The sequence below is a fragment of the Eriocheir sinensis genome, unplaced genomic scaffold (assembly GCF_024679095.1).
Source record: "Eriocheir sinensis breed Jianghai 21 unplaced genomic scaffold, ASM2467909v1 Scaffold109, whole genome shotgun sequence".
Lineage (NCBI taxonomy): Eukaryota > Metazoa > Arthropoda > Malacostraca > Decapoda > Varunidae > Eriocheir > Eriocheir sinensis.
The window spans coordinates 794,086-812,711 of record NW_026110396.1 but is presented as its reverse complement, the minus strand read 5'-3'; the positions used below and the strand labels follow the sequence as shown (position 1 = coordinate 812,711).

At 47.6% G+C, this 18,626-nt stretch overlaps 1 protein-coding gene and 1 long non-coding RNA gene across 3 annotated transcripts in view; one reads left to right on the top strand and one right to left on the bottom strand.

Moving 5' to 3' along the window:
• The first annotated feature begins 2,469 nt into the window (after positions 1 to 2,469).
• On the top strand, positions 2,470 to 4,823 carry LOC126989195 (uncharacterized). Of its 2 annotated transcripts, XR_007743022.1 has the most exons (4): positions 2,470 to 2,585; positions 3,107 to 3,226; positions 3,466 to 3,656; positions 4,301 to 4,823. It is a non-coding gene; the product is annotated as an uncharacterized LOC126989195 (long non-coding RNA). The 2 variants fall into 2 exon arrangements; XR_007743023.1 differs by lacking the exon at positions 3,107 to 3,226 and having other exon boundaries at positions 4,301 to 4,822.
• Positions 4,824 to 6,658: 1,835 nt separating this feature from the next.
• Positions 6,659 to 18,626, bottom strand: part of LOC126989194 (syntaxin-binding protein 5-like) — a gene marked incomplete at its 5' end in the record, with an annotated part of 14,516 nt that continues 2,548 nt past the window's right edge. Inside the window, 6 exons of the mRNA XM_050847780.1 lie at positions 6,659 to 7,556; positions 9,570 to 9,680; positions 12,283 to 12,374; positions 12,624 to 12,687; positions 16,694 to 16,828; positions 17,386 to 17,568. Coding sequence (XP_050703737.1) covers positions 7,553 to 7,556; positions 9,570 to 9,680; positions 12,283 to 12,374; positions 12,624 to 12,687; positions 16,694 to 16,828; positions 17,386 to 17,568 — 589 coding nt within the window. The remainder of the gene's footprint in view (positions 7,557 to 9,569; positions 9,681 to 12,282; positions 12,375 to 12,623; positions 12,688 to 16,693; positions 16,829 to 17,385; positions 17,569 to 18,626) is intronic.

Sequence of the window (18,626 nt, the reverse complement as noted above, 5' to 3'; positions counted from 1 at the left end):
CTAAAATTCCTCGCTACTCATAATCAAAGCACAAAATAAGATATCATACCATGTTGAATTACTCTTATCATAATGATTTTTTACGTACAGCTGCTGCAGACACAGAAGTGTGTAGAATCTTCCTTTCGGAGGATTCTATGACACCCGCACTTCTGCAAGGCCCATCACAGCCCCCTCCTCACCATCCCCGCCCTACTCCTACTCACCAGCTAGCCCCTGAATTGGCACCTGTCCACCGTGCCCCAGAAACTCAATCTCCCCCTGATGTAGGAGCGGCACCTCACGCTTCCACCAGAAGACACAAGAGGGTTGATCCACCAGTTGGGCCAAAAATGGTGGAAATTCAAGAAGATATCCTTCTTGAAGTGAGGAGGCTGAGTGGTACTATGGACAAGGTAGCTGCAGCCTTGGAAAAAATTGCAGTTACCTTGTCAAAATAAGGTGACAGGTCCAATTAGGTAGGTTTTTATTAAATGGGTTTCTTTAGTTAGAAACAAAACATAGTTAACCTTTTTTTTATTTTGCCTTTGTAGCATAACATGAATTATACCATAATCCATTCTGTTAAGGTGGATCCCTAGATCTTACCTTAGTATATTAAGACACTGCTGACTGGCTGTTGGCAGGGAGGGTATCTGACAATTTTGACTCCAAAACACTATTCTATAATCAAGAAATATTAGTATTCCTTTACTTAGCTCATCTGATATAGATAAGTTTATTTTGTTGATAACATTGGAATAAGCAGTGATTCCACAACTATTAACACAATTTTCCGTCCTCAATTGTTAATAATTACGGTGAGTAGAAGTCAGAGAACAACATTTAATGATAATATATACTTTAATTTTTTATCAATATTTCCAGCCATTGTGGATTCACAGCTGAAGTGAATGGACTATAGGTATAAAAACATTCTAAATCAATCAGTCAAAGTGTCTGCCCTTCCATTTCTCAAGTATTAATATTCCTTTTGAATAAAAAAGTCTTTCCTTTTGTTAATGCAGCAATTATTTTGCACACATACGTATGCAAAAAGACACCAATACAGTAAAAGTCCAATCATCCGAAAATCGCAGTGGTATGAATTTGTAGTTTGTATAATTTAAAGTGACTTAGAAGAAATGTTAAAATGAAAAACATTACAAAAAAATACATAGAAACGCCAAAGGTGCCAAGCCGTGGGTACAAGAGACAGAAGACTCAGGCGAGGTGTAAATTAAGTCTAGGTGTTGCCCTAATGTACAGGTGTCATCTATAATCTATCTATCTATCTATCTATCTATATATCTATCTATATATCTATCTATCTATCTATCTATCTATCTATATATATATATATATATATATATATATATATATATATATATATATATATATATATATATATATATATATATATATATATATATATATGTATGTGTGTGTGTGTGTGTGCAGAATGTATGGTGCAATTGCTGTTCTATATAGTGTCAGAATGTTTAGTTGAGGTCAGGTTGTTTTGGGTGGAGACAGCATGAGGAACATTGCAGAGCTTGCCACCACCCTCAGAGCAAAACAAGCCAGGAGGTTGTTCAGGGAGGAGACAGCATGAGAACATTGCTGACAAGGCCACCACCTCAGAGCAAAACAAGCCAGGAGGTTGTTCAGGGAGGAGACAGCATGAGGAACATTGCTGACAGCAAGGCCACCACCCTCAGAGCAAAACAAGCCAGGAGGTTGTTCAGGGAGACAGCATGAGGAACATTGCTGACAGCAAGGCCACCACCCTCAGAGCAAAACAAGCCAGGAGGTTGTTCAGGGTGGAGACAGCATGAGGAACATTGCTGACAGCAAGGCCACCACCCTCAGAGCAAAACAAGCCAGGAGGTTGTTCAGGGTGGAGACAGCATGAGGAACATTGCTGACAGCAGCGCCACCACCCTCAGAGCAAAACAAGCCAGGAGGTTGTTCAGGGTGGAGACAGCATGAGGAACATTGCTGACAGCAGCGCCACCACCCTCAGAGCAAAACAAGCCAGGAGGGTGTTCAGGTGGAGACAGCATGAGAACATTGCTGACAGCAAGGCCACCACCTCAGAGCAAAACAAGCCAGGAGGTTGTTCAGGTGGAGACAGCATGAGGAATGTTGTTGATGAGACTGCTCTGAGAGTTGCCAGCGAGAGAAGAACAAACTGGTGTCTTGAGATGGCAGGGCTTCTGTTTTAAGTGCTTGGGCTTTGTGGCGACTCACACTTTTCACTGAGATGTATATACATGCAAGTTTGTATAATATATTTTTAAGTGTCTTTTAGGTACATGTAGGTTAGAATCATAATATACAAACTTACATGCATATACAGTTTCAGTGACATGAGTGAGGAGTCACCACAAACCCTGAGCACCCAAAACAGAAACCCTGCCCCTCAGTCTCCCGGTGTGTTCCTCTCTCTCACTGGTGGCTGTCAGGGTGGTGGTGGCTGTCAGGTGGTGGTGTTGGTGGCTGTCAGGGTGGTGGTGTTGGTGGCTGTCAGGGTGGTGGTGTTGGTGGCTGTCAGGGTGGTGGTGTTGGTGGCTGTCAGGGCGGTGGTGTTGGTGGCTGTCAGGGTGGTGGTGTTGGTGGCTGTCAGGGCGGTGGTGTTGGTGGCTGTCAGGGTGGTGGTGTTGGTGGCTGTCAGGGTGGTGGTGTTGGTGGCTGTCAGGGTGGTGGTGTTGGTGGCTGTCAGGGTGGTGGTGTTGGTGGCTGTCAGGGTGGTGGTGTTGGTGGCTGTCAGGGTGGTGGTGTTGGTGGCTGTCAGGTGGTGGTGTTGGTGGCTGTCAGGGGTGGGTGGTGGTGGCTGTCGGTGGTGGTGTTGGGGGCTGTCAGGGTGGTGGTGTTGGTGGCTGTCACGGTGGTGGTGTTGGTGGCTGTCAGGGTGGTGGTGTTGGTGGCTGTCAGGTGGTGGTGTTGGTGGCTGTCAGGGTGGTGGTGTTGGTGGCTGTCAGGGTGGTGGTGTTGGTGGCTGTCAGGGTGGTGGTGTTGGTGGCTGTCAGGGTGGTGGTGTTGGTGGCTGTCAGGTGGTGGTGTTGGTGGCTGTCAGGGTGGTGGTGTTGGTGGCTTTCATGGTGGTGGTTTTGGTGGCTGTCAGGTGGTGGTGTTGGTGGCTGTCAGGGTGGTGGTGTTGGTGGCTGTCAGGGTGGTGGTGTTGGTGGCTGTCAGGGTGGTGGTGTTGGTGGCTGTCAGGGTGGTGGTGTTGGTGGCTGTCAGGGTGGTGGTGTTGGTGGCTGTCAGGGTGGTGGTGTTGGTGGCTGTCAGGGTGGTGGTGTTGGTTGCTGACATGGTGGGGTTGGTGGCTGTCAGGGTGGTGGTGTTGGTGGCTGTCAGGGTGGTGGTGTTGGTGGCTGTCAGGAATGGTGGTGGTGTTGGTGGCTGTCAGGGTGGTGGTGTTGGTGGCTGTCAGGGGTGGTGGTGTTGGTGGCTGTCAGGGGTGGTGTTGGTGGCTGTCAGGTGGTGGTGTTGGTGGCTGTCAGGGTGGTGGTGTTGGTGGCTGTCAGGGTGGTGGTGTTGGTGGCTGTCAGGGTGGTGGTGTTGGTGGCTGTCAGGGTGGTGGTGTTGGTGGCTGTCAGGGTGGTGGTGTTGGTGGCTGTCAGGGTGGTGGTGTTGGTGGCTGTCAGGGTGGTGGTGTTGGTGGCTGTCAGGTGGTGGTGTTGTGGCTGCGTTGGTGGTGTTGGTGGCTGTCAGGGTGGTGGTGTTGGTGGCTGTCAGGGTGGTGGTGTTGGTGGCTGTCAGGGTGGTGGTGTTGGTGGCTGTCAGGGTGGTGGTGTTGGTGGCTGTCAGGGTGGTGGTGTTGGTAGCATGGCTGTCAGGGTGGTGGTGTTGGTGTCAGGGGTGGTGGTGTTGGTGGCTGTCAGGGTGGTGGTGGTGTTGGTGGCTGTCAGGGTGGTGGTGTTGGTGGCTGTCAGGGTGGTGGTGTTGGTGGCTGTCAGGGTGGTGGTGTTGGTGGCTGTCAGGGTGGTGGTGTTGGTGGCTGTCAGGGTGGTGGTGTTGGTGGCTGTCAGGGTGGTGGTGTTGGTGGCTGTCAGGTGGTGGTGTTGGTGGCTGTCAGGGTGGTGGTGTTGGTGGCTGTCAGGGTGGGGGTGTTGGTGGCTGTCAGGGTGGTGGTTGGTGGCTGTCAGGGTGGTGGTGTTGGTGGCTGTCAGGGTGGTGGTGTTGGTGGCTGTCAGGTGGTGGTGTTGGTGGCTGTCAGGGTGGTGGTGGTGGTGGCTGTCAGGGTGGTGGTGTTGGTGGCTGTCAGGGTGGTGGTGTTGGTGGCTGTCTGGGTGGTGGTGTTGGTGGCTGTCAGGGCGGTGGTGTTGGTGGCTGTCAGGGTGGTGGTGTTGGTGGCTGTCAGGGTGGTGGTGTTGGTGGCTGTCAGGGTGGTGGTGTTGGTGGCTGTCAGGGTGGTGGTGTTGGTGGCTGTCAGGGCGGTGGTGTTGGTGGCTGTCAGGGCGGTGGTGTCGTCAACATTCATCATGCTGTCTCCACCCTGAACAACCTGACCTTGTCCAAACATTGTGACACTAAACAGAGCAGCAATTGCACCATATATTACATACACCTCAGTATACCTGCATATTAGTGCCTTACAAACCATCACCAAACAAGTTATGCAAAGACAAAGTATGCATGTATGCTATTGCATAACATTTGTGTCAGTAGAAGAATTCAATTAAATGAGCCTTTAGTAAAAGATTGAAAACATGGAAAATGATGCCTACAGGGGAAATGAAGACACAGGAACCAACCAACAACACTGTCTATGAAAAGACATTGTCAATCAGACCCCTTCGTCGAGCCTGCCCTGTGTCTTCATTTCCCCTGTAGGCATCATTTTCCATGTTTTCAATCTCTTGTACTAAAGGCTCATTTAACTGAATTCTTCTACTGATACAAATATTATGCAATAGCATACATGCAATTGCACTTTTGGCACACTTGACTGGGTCATACTGAAGGCTGCCACCTGACCCATGCAAGCAACGGAACCGAGATTTTAATACCCCAAAAGTCTGTTCCAGCACAACACGTGTCCTGGAGTGGCTGCGGTTACAGGCGCGGTGAGCATCAGTTGTTGGCTGGCTCACTGGTGTCATTAGGAAGGGCTCCAGAGGATAACCAGAATCACCTGCAAGGATCAGAATATAAACTAATTTTTCATCTAACATCATCTTTGCAGTGGTTGTTTTTGTTAAGGGAAAGTTAACCAGCTCCTTAATGCTTTCATCCCTTAAGCTGCTGAATTCTGGAACAGCCTTTCTCTGTTTGTGTATCTTCCTGTCTACTACTTAAGCTCTTTCACGAGGGTAGTATTAAGACACTATTATCTACAATGGGGCCACACGCTATAGCTGCGTGTGGCCTCAAAGTTCATTTACAGCACATTGAGCCTGCCGTGAAAAAGATCCCATTACTTCCAAGGCACTGTGCTAGGGTGACATCCAGTTTACATCAGTTTACCTTCCCCAATCTTCCTCAGGTACCCATTTATCGTCCAGCCCAAAAGCGAGGATGAACAGCCACTGCACCTTAAAGGATCCCTCCACAGATGCCTCCTCAGCCCCTCCCTTAGGACCATCCAGCAGACCTCCACACCCAGCACCACCAACATGGCCAACCCCTCCGTCCACACCACTGTCTTTTAACATCTAAGTTTTACTTCCTACTGGAAGTATGCCAACATGCAGCCTGTGCCCAAGACGGGTGACCGTTCCAATCCTTCAGACTACAAAAGACCTTCCCAACAGAAACTACACGATTCCAGGATGGAGGCTGCAGAATGCTCAACTTCATACCTTACTATCACTTCCAATTAAGCCAAGTCCTTCAACGCCTCTAAAACTCAATTTTTTAACCTGTCAACTTGACACAATCTTCCAAACACTTATCCCCCATTTTTCAATAACACTCAGCTGTCACCTACACTAAACATCCTCGGTCTGTCCTTAACTCAAAATCTCAACTGGAAGCTTCACATCTCCTCTCTTACTTAATCAGCTTCCTTGAGGTTGGGCTTTCTGTATCATCTCTGCCAGTTCTTTTATCCTCCCAAATGATATCTATATACAGGGGCCTTGTCTGCCCTATTATGCAGTATACATTTCATAATGTTCCTTACTCTTTGTCTCTTTCCATTCCTTAACTACATTTCCATTGCTCTAAAAAATATGAGTGGCCATTTTATAAAAATATACTACCCTGTCTTTTATTCTTATGACACCCAGTCCATTCCTTGTTGTTTGTTCTTTATTTTGCCCTAATGAAACAGGTTGTCCTATTTACCGCATAAAAATTATATTTGCTACTAAATACACTTCAGAGGCACTTATGTATATAAATGAATTTTGTAGGCATTACAAAAAACAAAGTTTAAAAGGCTTGACATTGAGGAAAGTTATTAGATTCTGGACAAGCATGAGCGTGAAGTTGGAAAGCAGTTGGTAAATAGCAAAATTGTTCTAAAAGGGTCAGAATACATGCTGTGACTGTGAATGGACAGCATTTCCATAACCTTTTTGTAACTACTCATCCATATTAATCCCTGCAAAGGATAACCAGGATAATGCATCTGACAAGTCGAGGATAACAAAGCCAAACATTAACATACAGGTTAAGTTGGGAGCACATGCTGTTAGCTTTGAATGGTCGCGATGCTCATCTCCACACCATTGGCCCTTCAGCCTGTAACAATCCATTAACTTGGGACACAGGCCCAGTGCAGCATCCAGGCTACCGGCTCACCTTCCCCAGGTAACAATTTACCAATCATCCAGAAAAGAAGGATTTGAACTCAGGCACACAGTTGTGAAAATGTATACAAACCACAGCACCAGGGAGGCACATTAACTTATGCTGTTTTTCTTACAGCTGCTAAATTTTACAAAATACAGCAAAGGTTACCAAGAAGCAGTGAGTCTCCGTACTGGCCCTCCACAAACTGCTGGCGCAGAACACTCTGACGCCACATGTAGGAGTCACGAACACTCCCGGGAAAGCTTGCACAGAAGCTGATGATCCTCATCTTTGAGTCTGCCACAATGTGTACATTAAGGCTGTACTTCCTCTTTCTGTTCAGATAAGCAACTGCATTTGCAGGTGCTTTGATGGGTATGTGAGTGCAGTCTATTGCCCCTATGACAGAAGGGAATCCACTGAGGCCATAAAAATCTTGCTTGATAAGCAAGAGCTCCTGCAGATTTTGGGGCATATTTATTTCTCGTTTTGCTTTGTTCAACAAAGCCTCAGTAACATCATTCAATATTCTTGATATTGATGACTGACTGATACCAGCTACATCACCCACCACATTCTGAAATGTCCCACTGGCATAAAAACGCAGGGCAACCAAGATCTGTGTGTGGATTGGAATTGCTCTTGTCCTACTTGTGGGCCCGTGGATGTGTGGTCCATCTCCTCACACAGCTGAAGGATTTCATGGCGGGGCAGCCGATAATAGTGTAGGAGGAGATCATCGCTGACCTCTAAAGGATTGAGACGGTCTCTGAAAACTCTTTCCCGTCGTAGCCTGTCATGTTCCAGTGCCCAGAGCAGCGCCATTTCACCTACAAAAAAAATAAATTATATAGGGTAATAATCTCATATGCTAGAATTGGATTCTTTTTGTTCCAGTTACTTAAAAAAGTCCAATGATCAGCTAATATAATTATACAGAGCCTAAGTAAATAACTATTTATTATCAAACGTTCCATCCAGATCTAAAACGGTGTCTCCATTTCTTCGGATGAAATGTCACGGCAGCTTGTCAAGCAACGGGTCTCTTGCTCCCTAATTCCTGCTGACATTCTGGTAAAATGTTTTACAAAATTGTTTCCAGCTTGGCAAAATCAACCTAGTCCATAGGTGACAAACACCACAGTGCATTATATTTTGCTTGGGTCAGGAGTCCTGAAAACCCAAACTAACCTAATGTTATCCGATAAAACTAACAGCTGAAAAAATAATTATCACCAGCATTACTTTACCCCTTGGCCCCGGCATTCCAAATTCTCCCTCCATCATTACTTTGTTAAGTATCATTTTACCAGCATATCAAAAACATTTGTTAGAGGGACACAGAACACTCCCCCCCCCAAATTTTTTTTCAATAAATAATCCATCACTCATGTGCCTGGACCATTATTTTATTAGTCTATTGGAAATATTGGATGTGTAAATGAAGTGAATGATTTCCACACATTTGTTAATAGTATTTGTTTACACGCAAGGAAGAACTCAGTACGTAGAGCGACTAACATCTCAACAACCAAGTCCAAGGGTGGCCCAGAATAGTGTGAGGCTTGAGCCTGGGCTGATTATAATTATAGCTGGAAAAACTGCCTTCATGGTATCTCCTCTGACACTAATTATGTCCAGCTAGACATCTAAACATTTCAAAACACAATTACAATAATCAATGACTATGACTGTGAGACACACTGCTAAACAACAACAGCTAATAATAATAGTCCCATGATTTGAATGATTACTCTTCATCAACAGAGTTCCCCGTGCACTCTTCCCACAAGTCTTATGAACTGCATTTCTTTTCATATGCTAACTATTTGCTTTGAGTCTTTAACGTTGCAGATCAACATCATGGAAATTTAAGTAAAAAAAAACACCACTTTTGATTCGTGCAGAGGTGGCAGCTGACCCGCTAATGTGCCGTTCATTTTGATGTACTCAGCGGTGTTTACACGGCTGTACTCACTCATGTCTGTCACTTCCATTCACTACTAAGCATGTCAGTCGAATATTTGCGTATAAAACCATGGAACACAGTAAGCAGAGAGTGAAAACTGAGGCTAACTCATCGCCGATGCGGCCACGTGTCACTCACTTGGTCTTTTCCACGTCTCTCTCCACTTATTTCCGTCACCATCACACGTTTTCATGCTCCTGCAACTACCCAGATTATCGCATTGCATTGTCATGTTCAGGAGCCGCCGATACAAGCAGCCACGCGGGAAAACAAACCTGAGGCGGCAGTGTTTACCCACTCACCACGCCTCCGGTAACTCACTTACGGGTGCTCGGAGCCGTGGTAACTTTTGGCCTTACCAGAGGTGCGGTAAGTGATTGATGAATGCCGATTTACTGGGTGGGCAGAGATACCGCGAAACTTACCAAACAGAGGTCTGGTAAATGGTTTGATGAATCCGGCCCCAAGATTACACAGATACAAGGACCTGATATATAGACACTTTTACATAGATACAAGGGGAGGATATATAGATTGTCACAAAAAACAGGTCCCAAATTTTAACAGATTCACATAGGAGAGAAACAGACCAAGATTACACAGATACAAGGACCTGTTATATAGACACTTTTACATAGATACAAGGGGAGGATATATAGATTGTCAGGAAAAACAGGTCCCAAATTTTAACATAGATTCACATAGGAGAGAAACAGACCAAGATTACACAGATACAAGGGCCTGTTATATAGACACTTTTACATAGATACGGGATGATCTATAGATTCCTAGGTACATGTGGTCTCTCAACAACAACCACAACTATTACTACTACTACTACTACTACTACTACTACTACTACTACTATGCATACCTCAGAGTGGGATAGTCTTCCGAGCTCCTTCCGGCCCAGTGCCAGCACCCTCGCGCCCCGCTGGGAGAGTTGGCGGTAAACGGCGTCATAATTTGGGGGCACCGCGCTAAACTGTGACAGGCATAGAAAACGGGATTAGGATTATTATTATTATTATTATTATTATTATTATTATTATTATTATTATTATTATTATTATTATTATTATTATTATTATTATTATTATTATTATTAGGAGGAGGAGTTTGAGTTGTCCTCCTCCTCCTCTTTTTCTTCTTCCATTTCCTCCTCCTCCTCCTCCTCTTCTTCCTCTTCCTTGTCCAGCTCCTCCTCCTCCTACTGATAATAATGGAGGAAGAGGAAGAGGAGGAGGAGGAGGAGGAGGAGGAGGAAGAGGAAGAGGAGGAGTTTGAGTTCCTCCTCCTCTTCTTCTTCTTCTTCTTCTTCTTCTTCTTCCTCTTCCTCCTCCTCTTCCTCCTCTTTGTCCAGTTCCTCCTCCTCTTCTTCTTTTTTTTTTTTTTTCCAGTCTGGTCTACACGGCCGTGGTGTGCAGACGTGCGTTGTCCTGTGCTCCGTCCGTGGATGCCCTGCCTTCCACGCAATGAACAGTGTCTAGAGGACATGGCTGACGAACATTCCTACTCGGCGGCTTCCGGGCAGTGTCCTGCCCCTGAGGAACGGCGCCTGTGGTCTGAAGAGACTGAAGAGATGGACGACTCTGCCGAACTTGACCCTCGCCTTTGTTCGGAGGACCACGTGGCCAGCGCTAGCAAGCGGCTCAAGCTGGATAATCCTGGCTGCCTCTCCCCCACTGCCTCTCCTGTTAAAGCTGCCGCCGCACCCATGGAGGGTGTGCAGTCTGGTAGCTCTGAGACTGTCCTGGTTGACGGTGAGGTGCCCCTGGAGGACACGCACCCAGCCGCGGCCTCTGCTGCCCCGCACCAACCCACCCGCCGCCGCCTAGACTTCCCCGCCGAGGCCGGGCTGACACCAGCCCAGCAATACGCGTGGTTTGCTTCTCTACTGAAGCAGCACGGTGAGTTGGAGCCGCTCTTCAAGGAGGGTAGGCTCCGACCTTATCTCACGGTCAGGGACGACGTCGCCTTCTACAGGCGGCTCCTCCCTGAGGGGTTCCTCGACGTAGTTTTGGTGCAAAATGCAGCGGAGCCGCAGCACACTGTCATCATCCACAATGTGCCGCTCTGCAGGAATGCCAACCTCATTGAGACCCCAGACAACTTTGCCCTGGAGACGACCATCCCGATCCAGCCTGCCCCTGCTGTGTCCCGGCAGCGGTTGGCTGTCCCTGCTGCCCGGATGCCGCGCCTCGTTGCCGAAGTCGGGGCGCGGTACCATACTGTGAAGGGATCCTTTACCGACGCCGCCTCGCTGTACCACGGCCTGCTGGACACCGTCGAGAGTTTTGTTGCAGCTGGCAGGGCCCCTCCAAGGCCCGCCAAGCGCCGCCTGCAGACCTACGCCTCGGACCAGGCTGTCTCCAACTGTCAGCAGCAGGACCCCGCCGATCGGGCTGCCCGCGATGCCATGGTCGCTGTGGCGCGCCACCTCACTGAACTCAGACAAGAGGCCCGCTCACGACACTGGGTCGCCTTCCTTGCCAGCGTGCGCAAGACCCGCTCCCTGCGGGAGGTTTGGCACCATGTCAACAGGGTGAGAGGGAGGACCAAACGGCTGGTGAGTGACCCTGACCCTGCGGGCCGGGCCCAGGACCTGATGCGCCAGTGGCAGAGGGCCTCCTCCCTTGGTGGTCTCCCTGCACAACACCAGGCTGAACTTGCCCGCCACAGGGAGCGGCGGATGGCCCTCGCTCAGCACCACGTCACACTTCTGGATGACACATGTGTCCCCATCACCCACGATGAACTCCTTCTTGCCGTCAAACATGGCAAGTCGACAGCCCCGGGCCACGACGGGTTGACTTACGACATTCTTAATGCCTTACTCGTTGTGCAGGGCGACAACCCCTGCTTGACCTGTTCAACATGTCGTTTGCCGCAGGTTGCCTCCCCCCTCCGTGGAAAGCTGCATTGATCGTTCCCATCCCCAAGGGTGATGGCACCTTTCGCCCTATCTCCCTGACGAGCTGTGTGTGTAAACTGTTAGAGCGGGTGATCTTGAACAGACTTCTCTATAAGCTGGCTCTCCCCAAACTTACATGGGTTTATGAAGGGCCGTTCCACAAGTGACTGTTTTCTTAAGTGCCTTAGTAATCCAGACATGATTTGTCGAGCTTTTGTGGACCTGAAAGGGGCCTCTGATAGGGCCAACAAGGATGTCATAATGGAGGAACTCACTCTGAAGGGTGTCCGTGGAAGACTCTTATGCTGGATCAGGGACTATTTGTATGGTAGGAGGCACAAGTGGTCTTCCAGGGTGCTGCCTCCACGGAGGAAGTGTTTGACCTGGGCACACCGCAAGGGGGTGTCCTCAGACCCAGGCTTTTCAACATTTTATTCTTCCTCCTCCTCCTCCTCTTCCTCCTCTTTGTCCAGTTCCTCCTCCTCCTCCTCTTCTTCTTCTTCTTCTTCTTCTTCTTCTTCTTCTTCTTCTTCTTCCTCCTCCTCCTCCTCCTCCTCTTCCTCCTCTTTGTCCAGTTCCTCCTCCTCCTCCTCCTCCTCTTCTTCTTCTTCCTCCTCCTCCTTCTCTTCCTCCTCGTCACAGAGCGAGGATACAGGCAAAAAACACGGCTTACCTCAGTGGTTCGGCAGAATGGTAGCGAACCTCAGCGGTGCGCCCTTTGAAGTCCCACAAGACAAGCTGACCGCTCTCGTAGCCAATCAGGAGCTGCCGAGGGAACGCCGAGGTTAGTGCTTTATTGGGGGTAATAGAGGAAGCAATGGCGCATCTTTACGTATGTTCAAAAATAAAGTAACTCGTAAAACACCAAAGATACAGACAAAAACGTAAACATTTTGAGAGGCCCAGATGATGCGGCAATGAGAGGGTGAGAGAGAGAATTAGTAGTAGTAGTAGTAGTAGTAGTAGTAGTAGTAGTAGTAACTGTAGTAGTAACAGTAGTAGTAGTACACCCACCTTCCCAGGTTCCACAGGGCAGTCACTTAGATGGACCAGAGCACCAGGATGGGTCTTGCGAGACCTGCAAATAGTAGTAGTAGTAGTAGTAGTAGTAGTAGTAGTAGTAGTAGTAGGTGGGGTAGCAGAAACTATCCATGTGGGGTGTCCAATACTAGTCTAACACCACTCCTAAAACCAATAGTCACACTCCTACTAGGCCTAGAGAAGGCAATGATGGTAGTAATAGTAGTAGTAGTAATAGTACCAATAGGTGGGATAGTAGAAACTATCCATGTGGGATGTCAAATAGTCGCCTAACACCACTCCTAAAACCAATAGTCACACTCCTACTAGGCCTAGAGAAGGCAATGATGGTAGTAATAGTAGTAGTAGTAATAGTACCAATAGGTGGGGTAGCAGAAACTATCCATGTGGGGTGTCAAATAGTCGCCTAACACCACTCCTAAAACCAATAGTCACACTCCTACTAGGCCTAGAGAAGGCAATGATGGTAGTAATAGTAGTAGTAGTAATAGTACCAATAGGTGGGATAGTAGAAACTATCCATGTGGGGTGTCAAATAGTCGCCTAACACCACTCCTAAAACCAATAGTCACACTCCTACTAGGCCTAGAGAAGGCAATGATGGTAGTAATAGTAGTAGTAGTAATAGTAGCAATAGGTGGGGTAGTAGAAACTATCCATGTGGGGTGTCAAATAGTCGCCTAACACCACTCCTAAAACCAATAGTCACACTCCTACTAGGCCCAGAGAAGGCAATGATGGTAGTAGTAGAAATAGTAATAGTAGTAGTAGGCAGGGTAGCAGAAACTATCCATGTGGGGTGTCAAATAGTCGCCTAACACCACTCCTAAAACCAATAGTCACACTCCTACTAGCCCCAGAGAAGGCAATGATGGTAGTAGTAGTAGCAGTAGTAGTAGTAATAGTAGCAATAGGTGGGGTAGTAGAAACTATCCATGTGGGGTGTCAAATAGTCGCCTAACACCACTCCTAAAACCAATAGTCACACTCCTACTAGCCCCAGAGAAGGCAATGATGGTAGTAGTAGTAGTAGTAGTAGTAAAAGTAGTAGTAGAAGTAATAGTAGCAATAGGTGGGTAGTAGAAACTATCCGTGTGGGGTGTCAAATAGTCACCTAACACCACTCCTAAACACAATAGTCACACTCCTACTAGCCCCAGAGAAGGCAATGATGGTAGTAGTAGTAATAGTAGCAATAGGTGGGGTAGCAGAAACTATCCATGTGGGGTGTCAAATAGTCGCCTAACACCACTTCTAAAACCAATAGTCACACTCCTACTAGGCCCAGAGAAGGCAATGATGGCAGTAGCCGCGGTGCAGACGCGGCGCCGCGGAAGGGTTAAAGGTCAGTGGTGTATGTTTACATGTCGACGCGCTTATCAGGACCGTCTTCGCCCATATATTGGACCTACTAGGGTCAAAGGGTAATGCCTCCTAGGGTTAATGTAGGGTAACGCGGGGCTACGGGGTTAATGTGGTGGAGGCGTCGGCCATTCCTCGAGGCTTGAGTGTCAGCAGGGAACCGTCATCCCGACAGTGGGCTGAAAGGAGGACGAGGTAGAAGCAGGCTGGCGTTCATACCGTTAACACGGCGTTATTCACACCGTTAAGGACGAGGGCCGACGTCGCTGGCTCCGGAAAGGGACTTGGTGGAACTGGAAGGAGTAATCTGACTAACCCCGCAATGCGTACGTATCTCTTCCTCTGTTATCGTCTAGCGTCTAAGTATCTCCTGATGCCACAATATTGTAATACGTTTCCTTAGCGCCTAAGGCTCTTCTGCCTCCCACAAGGGTACAAGTACATTCCTGTTAACGACGAGTGGTAAGGGTTGTCCTGCCACGGAATATAAGGATAAGGTTTACATTCATGTTCATATGTCGGACTGTAGAGAGTTGCCCTGTCCCGGACAATGTAGAGATAAGGTGTATATATGTACAGTCGCGATATGAAGTGATGTCGCCCTCTCAAAATGTTTTTGACGGGAGCATTTGAAGGTGACGGAAGCGATGTGTATTTATTGTTTATGTTATAATGTTCCCTTTTAATGATAATCTAGAATACATTGTGATGTAAAACACGGTAAAATAACATAGTAGTACCTAAATTACAATCATACATTCATTTGCTTTAAAAAATGCAACTGCGAATGTCATGTGTTGTCTTCAGTGCTGAAGACAACCTTGAAATGATTCAGCTCACGTCGTGTACTTATCTTTGCAACACATTTGATAGACGTTGTTCAGATTTAGGCCATATATATATATATATATATATATATATATATATATATATATATATATATATATATATATATATATATATATATATATATATATATATATATCCTGGGTCATTCCATGAACTGTCTTCTGCAGTTCTTAATACACGCACAGTATGACACGATGCGTTTAATGGACAGTTCGTGGCATTACTTTGCGTTTTATTGATTAAGAAACGATCAACTAATAAGGTTTCACATTAAACACCTTTTATTCACTATGATGGCTTCTTATCATAAGCATGGGCGCTGAAATATATAGTAACATTGCTCAGTGACGATGATGAATGAAGAATGCCTTCACAGGGAGGGAGGGTTGCCATAATTATCTCAACTATCAAAATTCCGGACGCCTCTACGAACACTCGACCACAGCCTAATGTTTGGCAGCGCTGCGATTAGCCTACCCGCCCGACCACCACCTCCATTTCAAAGCCATATTTTCTTATTTCCCCGCCTTCCTCGATTATTCTATGGCACTTATAAGCTGTGGACATGTCCCACTGATCACCTCCAAGCATTAGAAGTCTACATGAAGCTTTTGGCATCGTTATATTGACCAAGAAAGGCAATGATGTTTGCGATCGGCGGCAAAGAGTGAGTTACAAAACACGACTATTCTGAGGCTATTTATTCTTATTTTTCCATCTCCGACTATCCCTCGGTAGTTATAGGCTGTGGGCATCTTCCCTTGATCACTATCATGCATTACAAGTCCACGGAAAGCTTTTGTTATCGTTATGTTGACCACGAAAGGCAAAGAGTGAGTCAGGGCTGAATAATAGGTGCGGGCGATGACGTCATCATCAAACGAGAGTATAAATTAAATAAATTACGCCATCCTAGTTTAGGGTATCGAGTAATTATGCATGTCCTATATATTGTGCATATGTTAGATTTAGTGTTGTCAACAATGATCATGAAAAGATAATTTTACTTTGAGTAATATGTCGATATTTGGACTTCATTTGACTCTTTCCTTGCTGAACGAAAACACTTTGTGGCAAAATATTTCGACAAGTCTTCGTAAGACATCATTGAATATTTCTTTTCTATTTTTTTTCTAGCTTGTAAAATATATTTAGTTAAGTTATGATGAAGATGCAGGAAAATAATGGTACTCTTGAAAATATATAACCATACTTGCGTGATCGAAAATAAACGTACACGGCGACATCACTTCATATCGCGACTGTACCTCACACTGTAATGTTTCATGATATCGGCTTGCAGGTTTGACCACTGTGCAATAAACGTGAAGTGACTTCCACGCAGCGGTTTCCCTCATCCTTGGCACTCACTCAACAAGCGCTGCTCACCGCGCTTACACTAGTAGTAGTAGTAGTAGTAGTAGTAGTAGTAGTAGTAGTAGTAGTAGTAGTAGTAGTAGTAGTAGTAGTAGTAGTAGTAGTAGTAGTAGTAGTACACCCACCTTCCCAGGTTCCACAGGGCAGTCACTTAGATGGACCACAGCACCAGGATGGGTCTTTGATGGTAATAGTAGTAGTAGTAGTAGTAGTAGTAGTAGGTGGGGGTAGCAGAAACTATCCATGTGGGGTGTCCAATACTAGTCTAACACCACTCCTAAAACCAATAGTCACACTCCTACTAGGCCTAAAGAAGGCAATGATGGTAGTAATAGTAGTAGTAGTAGTAATAGTAGCAATAGGTGGGGTAGCAGAAACTATCCGTGTGGGGTGTCAAATAGTCGCCTAACACCACTCCTAAACACAATAGTCACACTCCTATTAGGCCTACTCACAGCTCAATAGCCTTGTTCCAGTTGATGGTGTAGCCGCTGAGGGTGAAGCTCTCAATGTTGACAATGTGGATGTTGCCGCGCTCCGTCCCAAGGTACAGCCAGCGACTTTGGAAGGGCAGGTGGAGCGTGGTGATCCTGGGGGGGGTTGGGTGGAAGAGAAGGGGGGGGGGGGTTAGTGGTATGGGGGGGTGCGTGGTGGAAATGGTGGAGTGTTTTCATTTTTCTTCCCTTCTGTTCCGTTCCGTTCCCTGACCTAACCTTCCCTTCCCTTCCCATCCTGTCCTGTCCCATCCCTTCCCATCCTGTCCTGTCCCATCCCTTCCCATCCTGTCCTGTCCCATCCCTTCCCATCCTGTCCTGTCCCATCCCTTCCCATCCTGTCCCATCTCTTCCCTTTCCTTTCCTTCCTATCCCTTCCCATACTGTCCTGTCCCATCCCTTCCCATCCCTTCCATTCCCACTCCTTTCCTTCCCTTCCCTTCCATTCCCAACCCTTCACTTCCTGTCCCTTCCCTTCCGTTCCTTTCCTTCCGTTCCTTTCCTATCCCTTCCCTTCCCTTCCTATCCCATCCGTTCCCTTCCCACTCCCATCCCTTCCCTTCTTATCCCATCCTTTCCCTTCCCATCCCATCCCTTCCAATTGCTTCCCATACCACCCCATCCATTCCCATCCCATCCCATCCCTTCCTCACCTCTCCCTCTGGAACTTGAGTGAGTGTACAATCTGCGGTGTCTTCTGCTGTATATTCCACAGGTGCAAAGAATCATCCCCTGTGGCGCTGACCAGGCCGCCCTCGTTGATCAGGAAGGCCAGGCACACCACCGCCGGGTCGCCCTCGTGCTTCACATGGACGTCCACCCCGGGCCGACCGATGCTATGGGGTCAGTCAAGGTTGCCGCGGAAATGGGAGTGGGTGGGTGTCGGAAATGGGCCGTGTGAAGTGTTGAACAGTGGGTTAATGGAGTCAGTAAATTGTGTGAGGGGGGTTAGAGGTGGCTACGTACGGGGGAAGGGGGGGGTATGGTGACCGAGGAAATGGGAGTGGATAGGTCTCGGAAATGGGTCGTGTGGGGTGTCGCATAGTGGGTTAGTGAGGTCAGTAAATTGTGTGAGGGGGGTTAGAGGTGGCTACGAAGGGGGTATGGGGGGGGTATGGTGAGTGAGGAAATGGGAGTGGGTGGGTATCGGAAATGGGCCATGTGGAGTGTCAAACAGTGGGTTAATGGGGCTAATAAATTGTGTGAGGGGGGTTAGGGGTGGCTACGGAGAGGGGTATGGAGACCAAGGAAATGGGAGTGGGTGGGTGTCAGAAATGGGTCATATGGGGTGTCGCATAGTGGGTTAATGGGGCCAGCAAATTGTGTGAGGGGGATTAGAGGTGGCTACGGAGAGGGGCATGGGGGGGGGGGGTATGGTGACCGAGGAAATAGGAGTGGGTGGGTAACAGAAATGGGCTGTGTGGAGTTTCGAACAGTGGGTTAATGGGGTCAGTAAATTGTGTGAGGGAGGTTAGAGGTGGCCAAGGACAGGGGTATGGGGGGTATGGTGACCGTGGAAATGGGAGTGGTTGGGTCTCAGAAATGGGTCGTGTGGGGTGTCGCATAGTGGGTTAGTGGGGTCAGTAAATTGTGTGAGGGGGGTTAGAAGTGGCTACGGAGGGGGTATGGGGGTATGGTGAGTGAGGAAATGGGAGTGGGTGGGTAACGGAAATGGGCCATGTGGAGTGTCAAAGAGTGGGTTAATGGGGCCAATAAATTGTGTGAGGGGGGTTAGGGGTGGCTACGGAGAGGGATATGGTGACCGAGGAAATGGGAGTGGGTGGGTGTCGGAAATGGGTCATATGGGGTGTCGCACAGTGGGTTAATTGGGCCAGTAAATTGTGTGAGGGGGATTAGAGGTACATGGAGAGAGGTATGAGGGGGGGTATGGTGA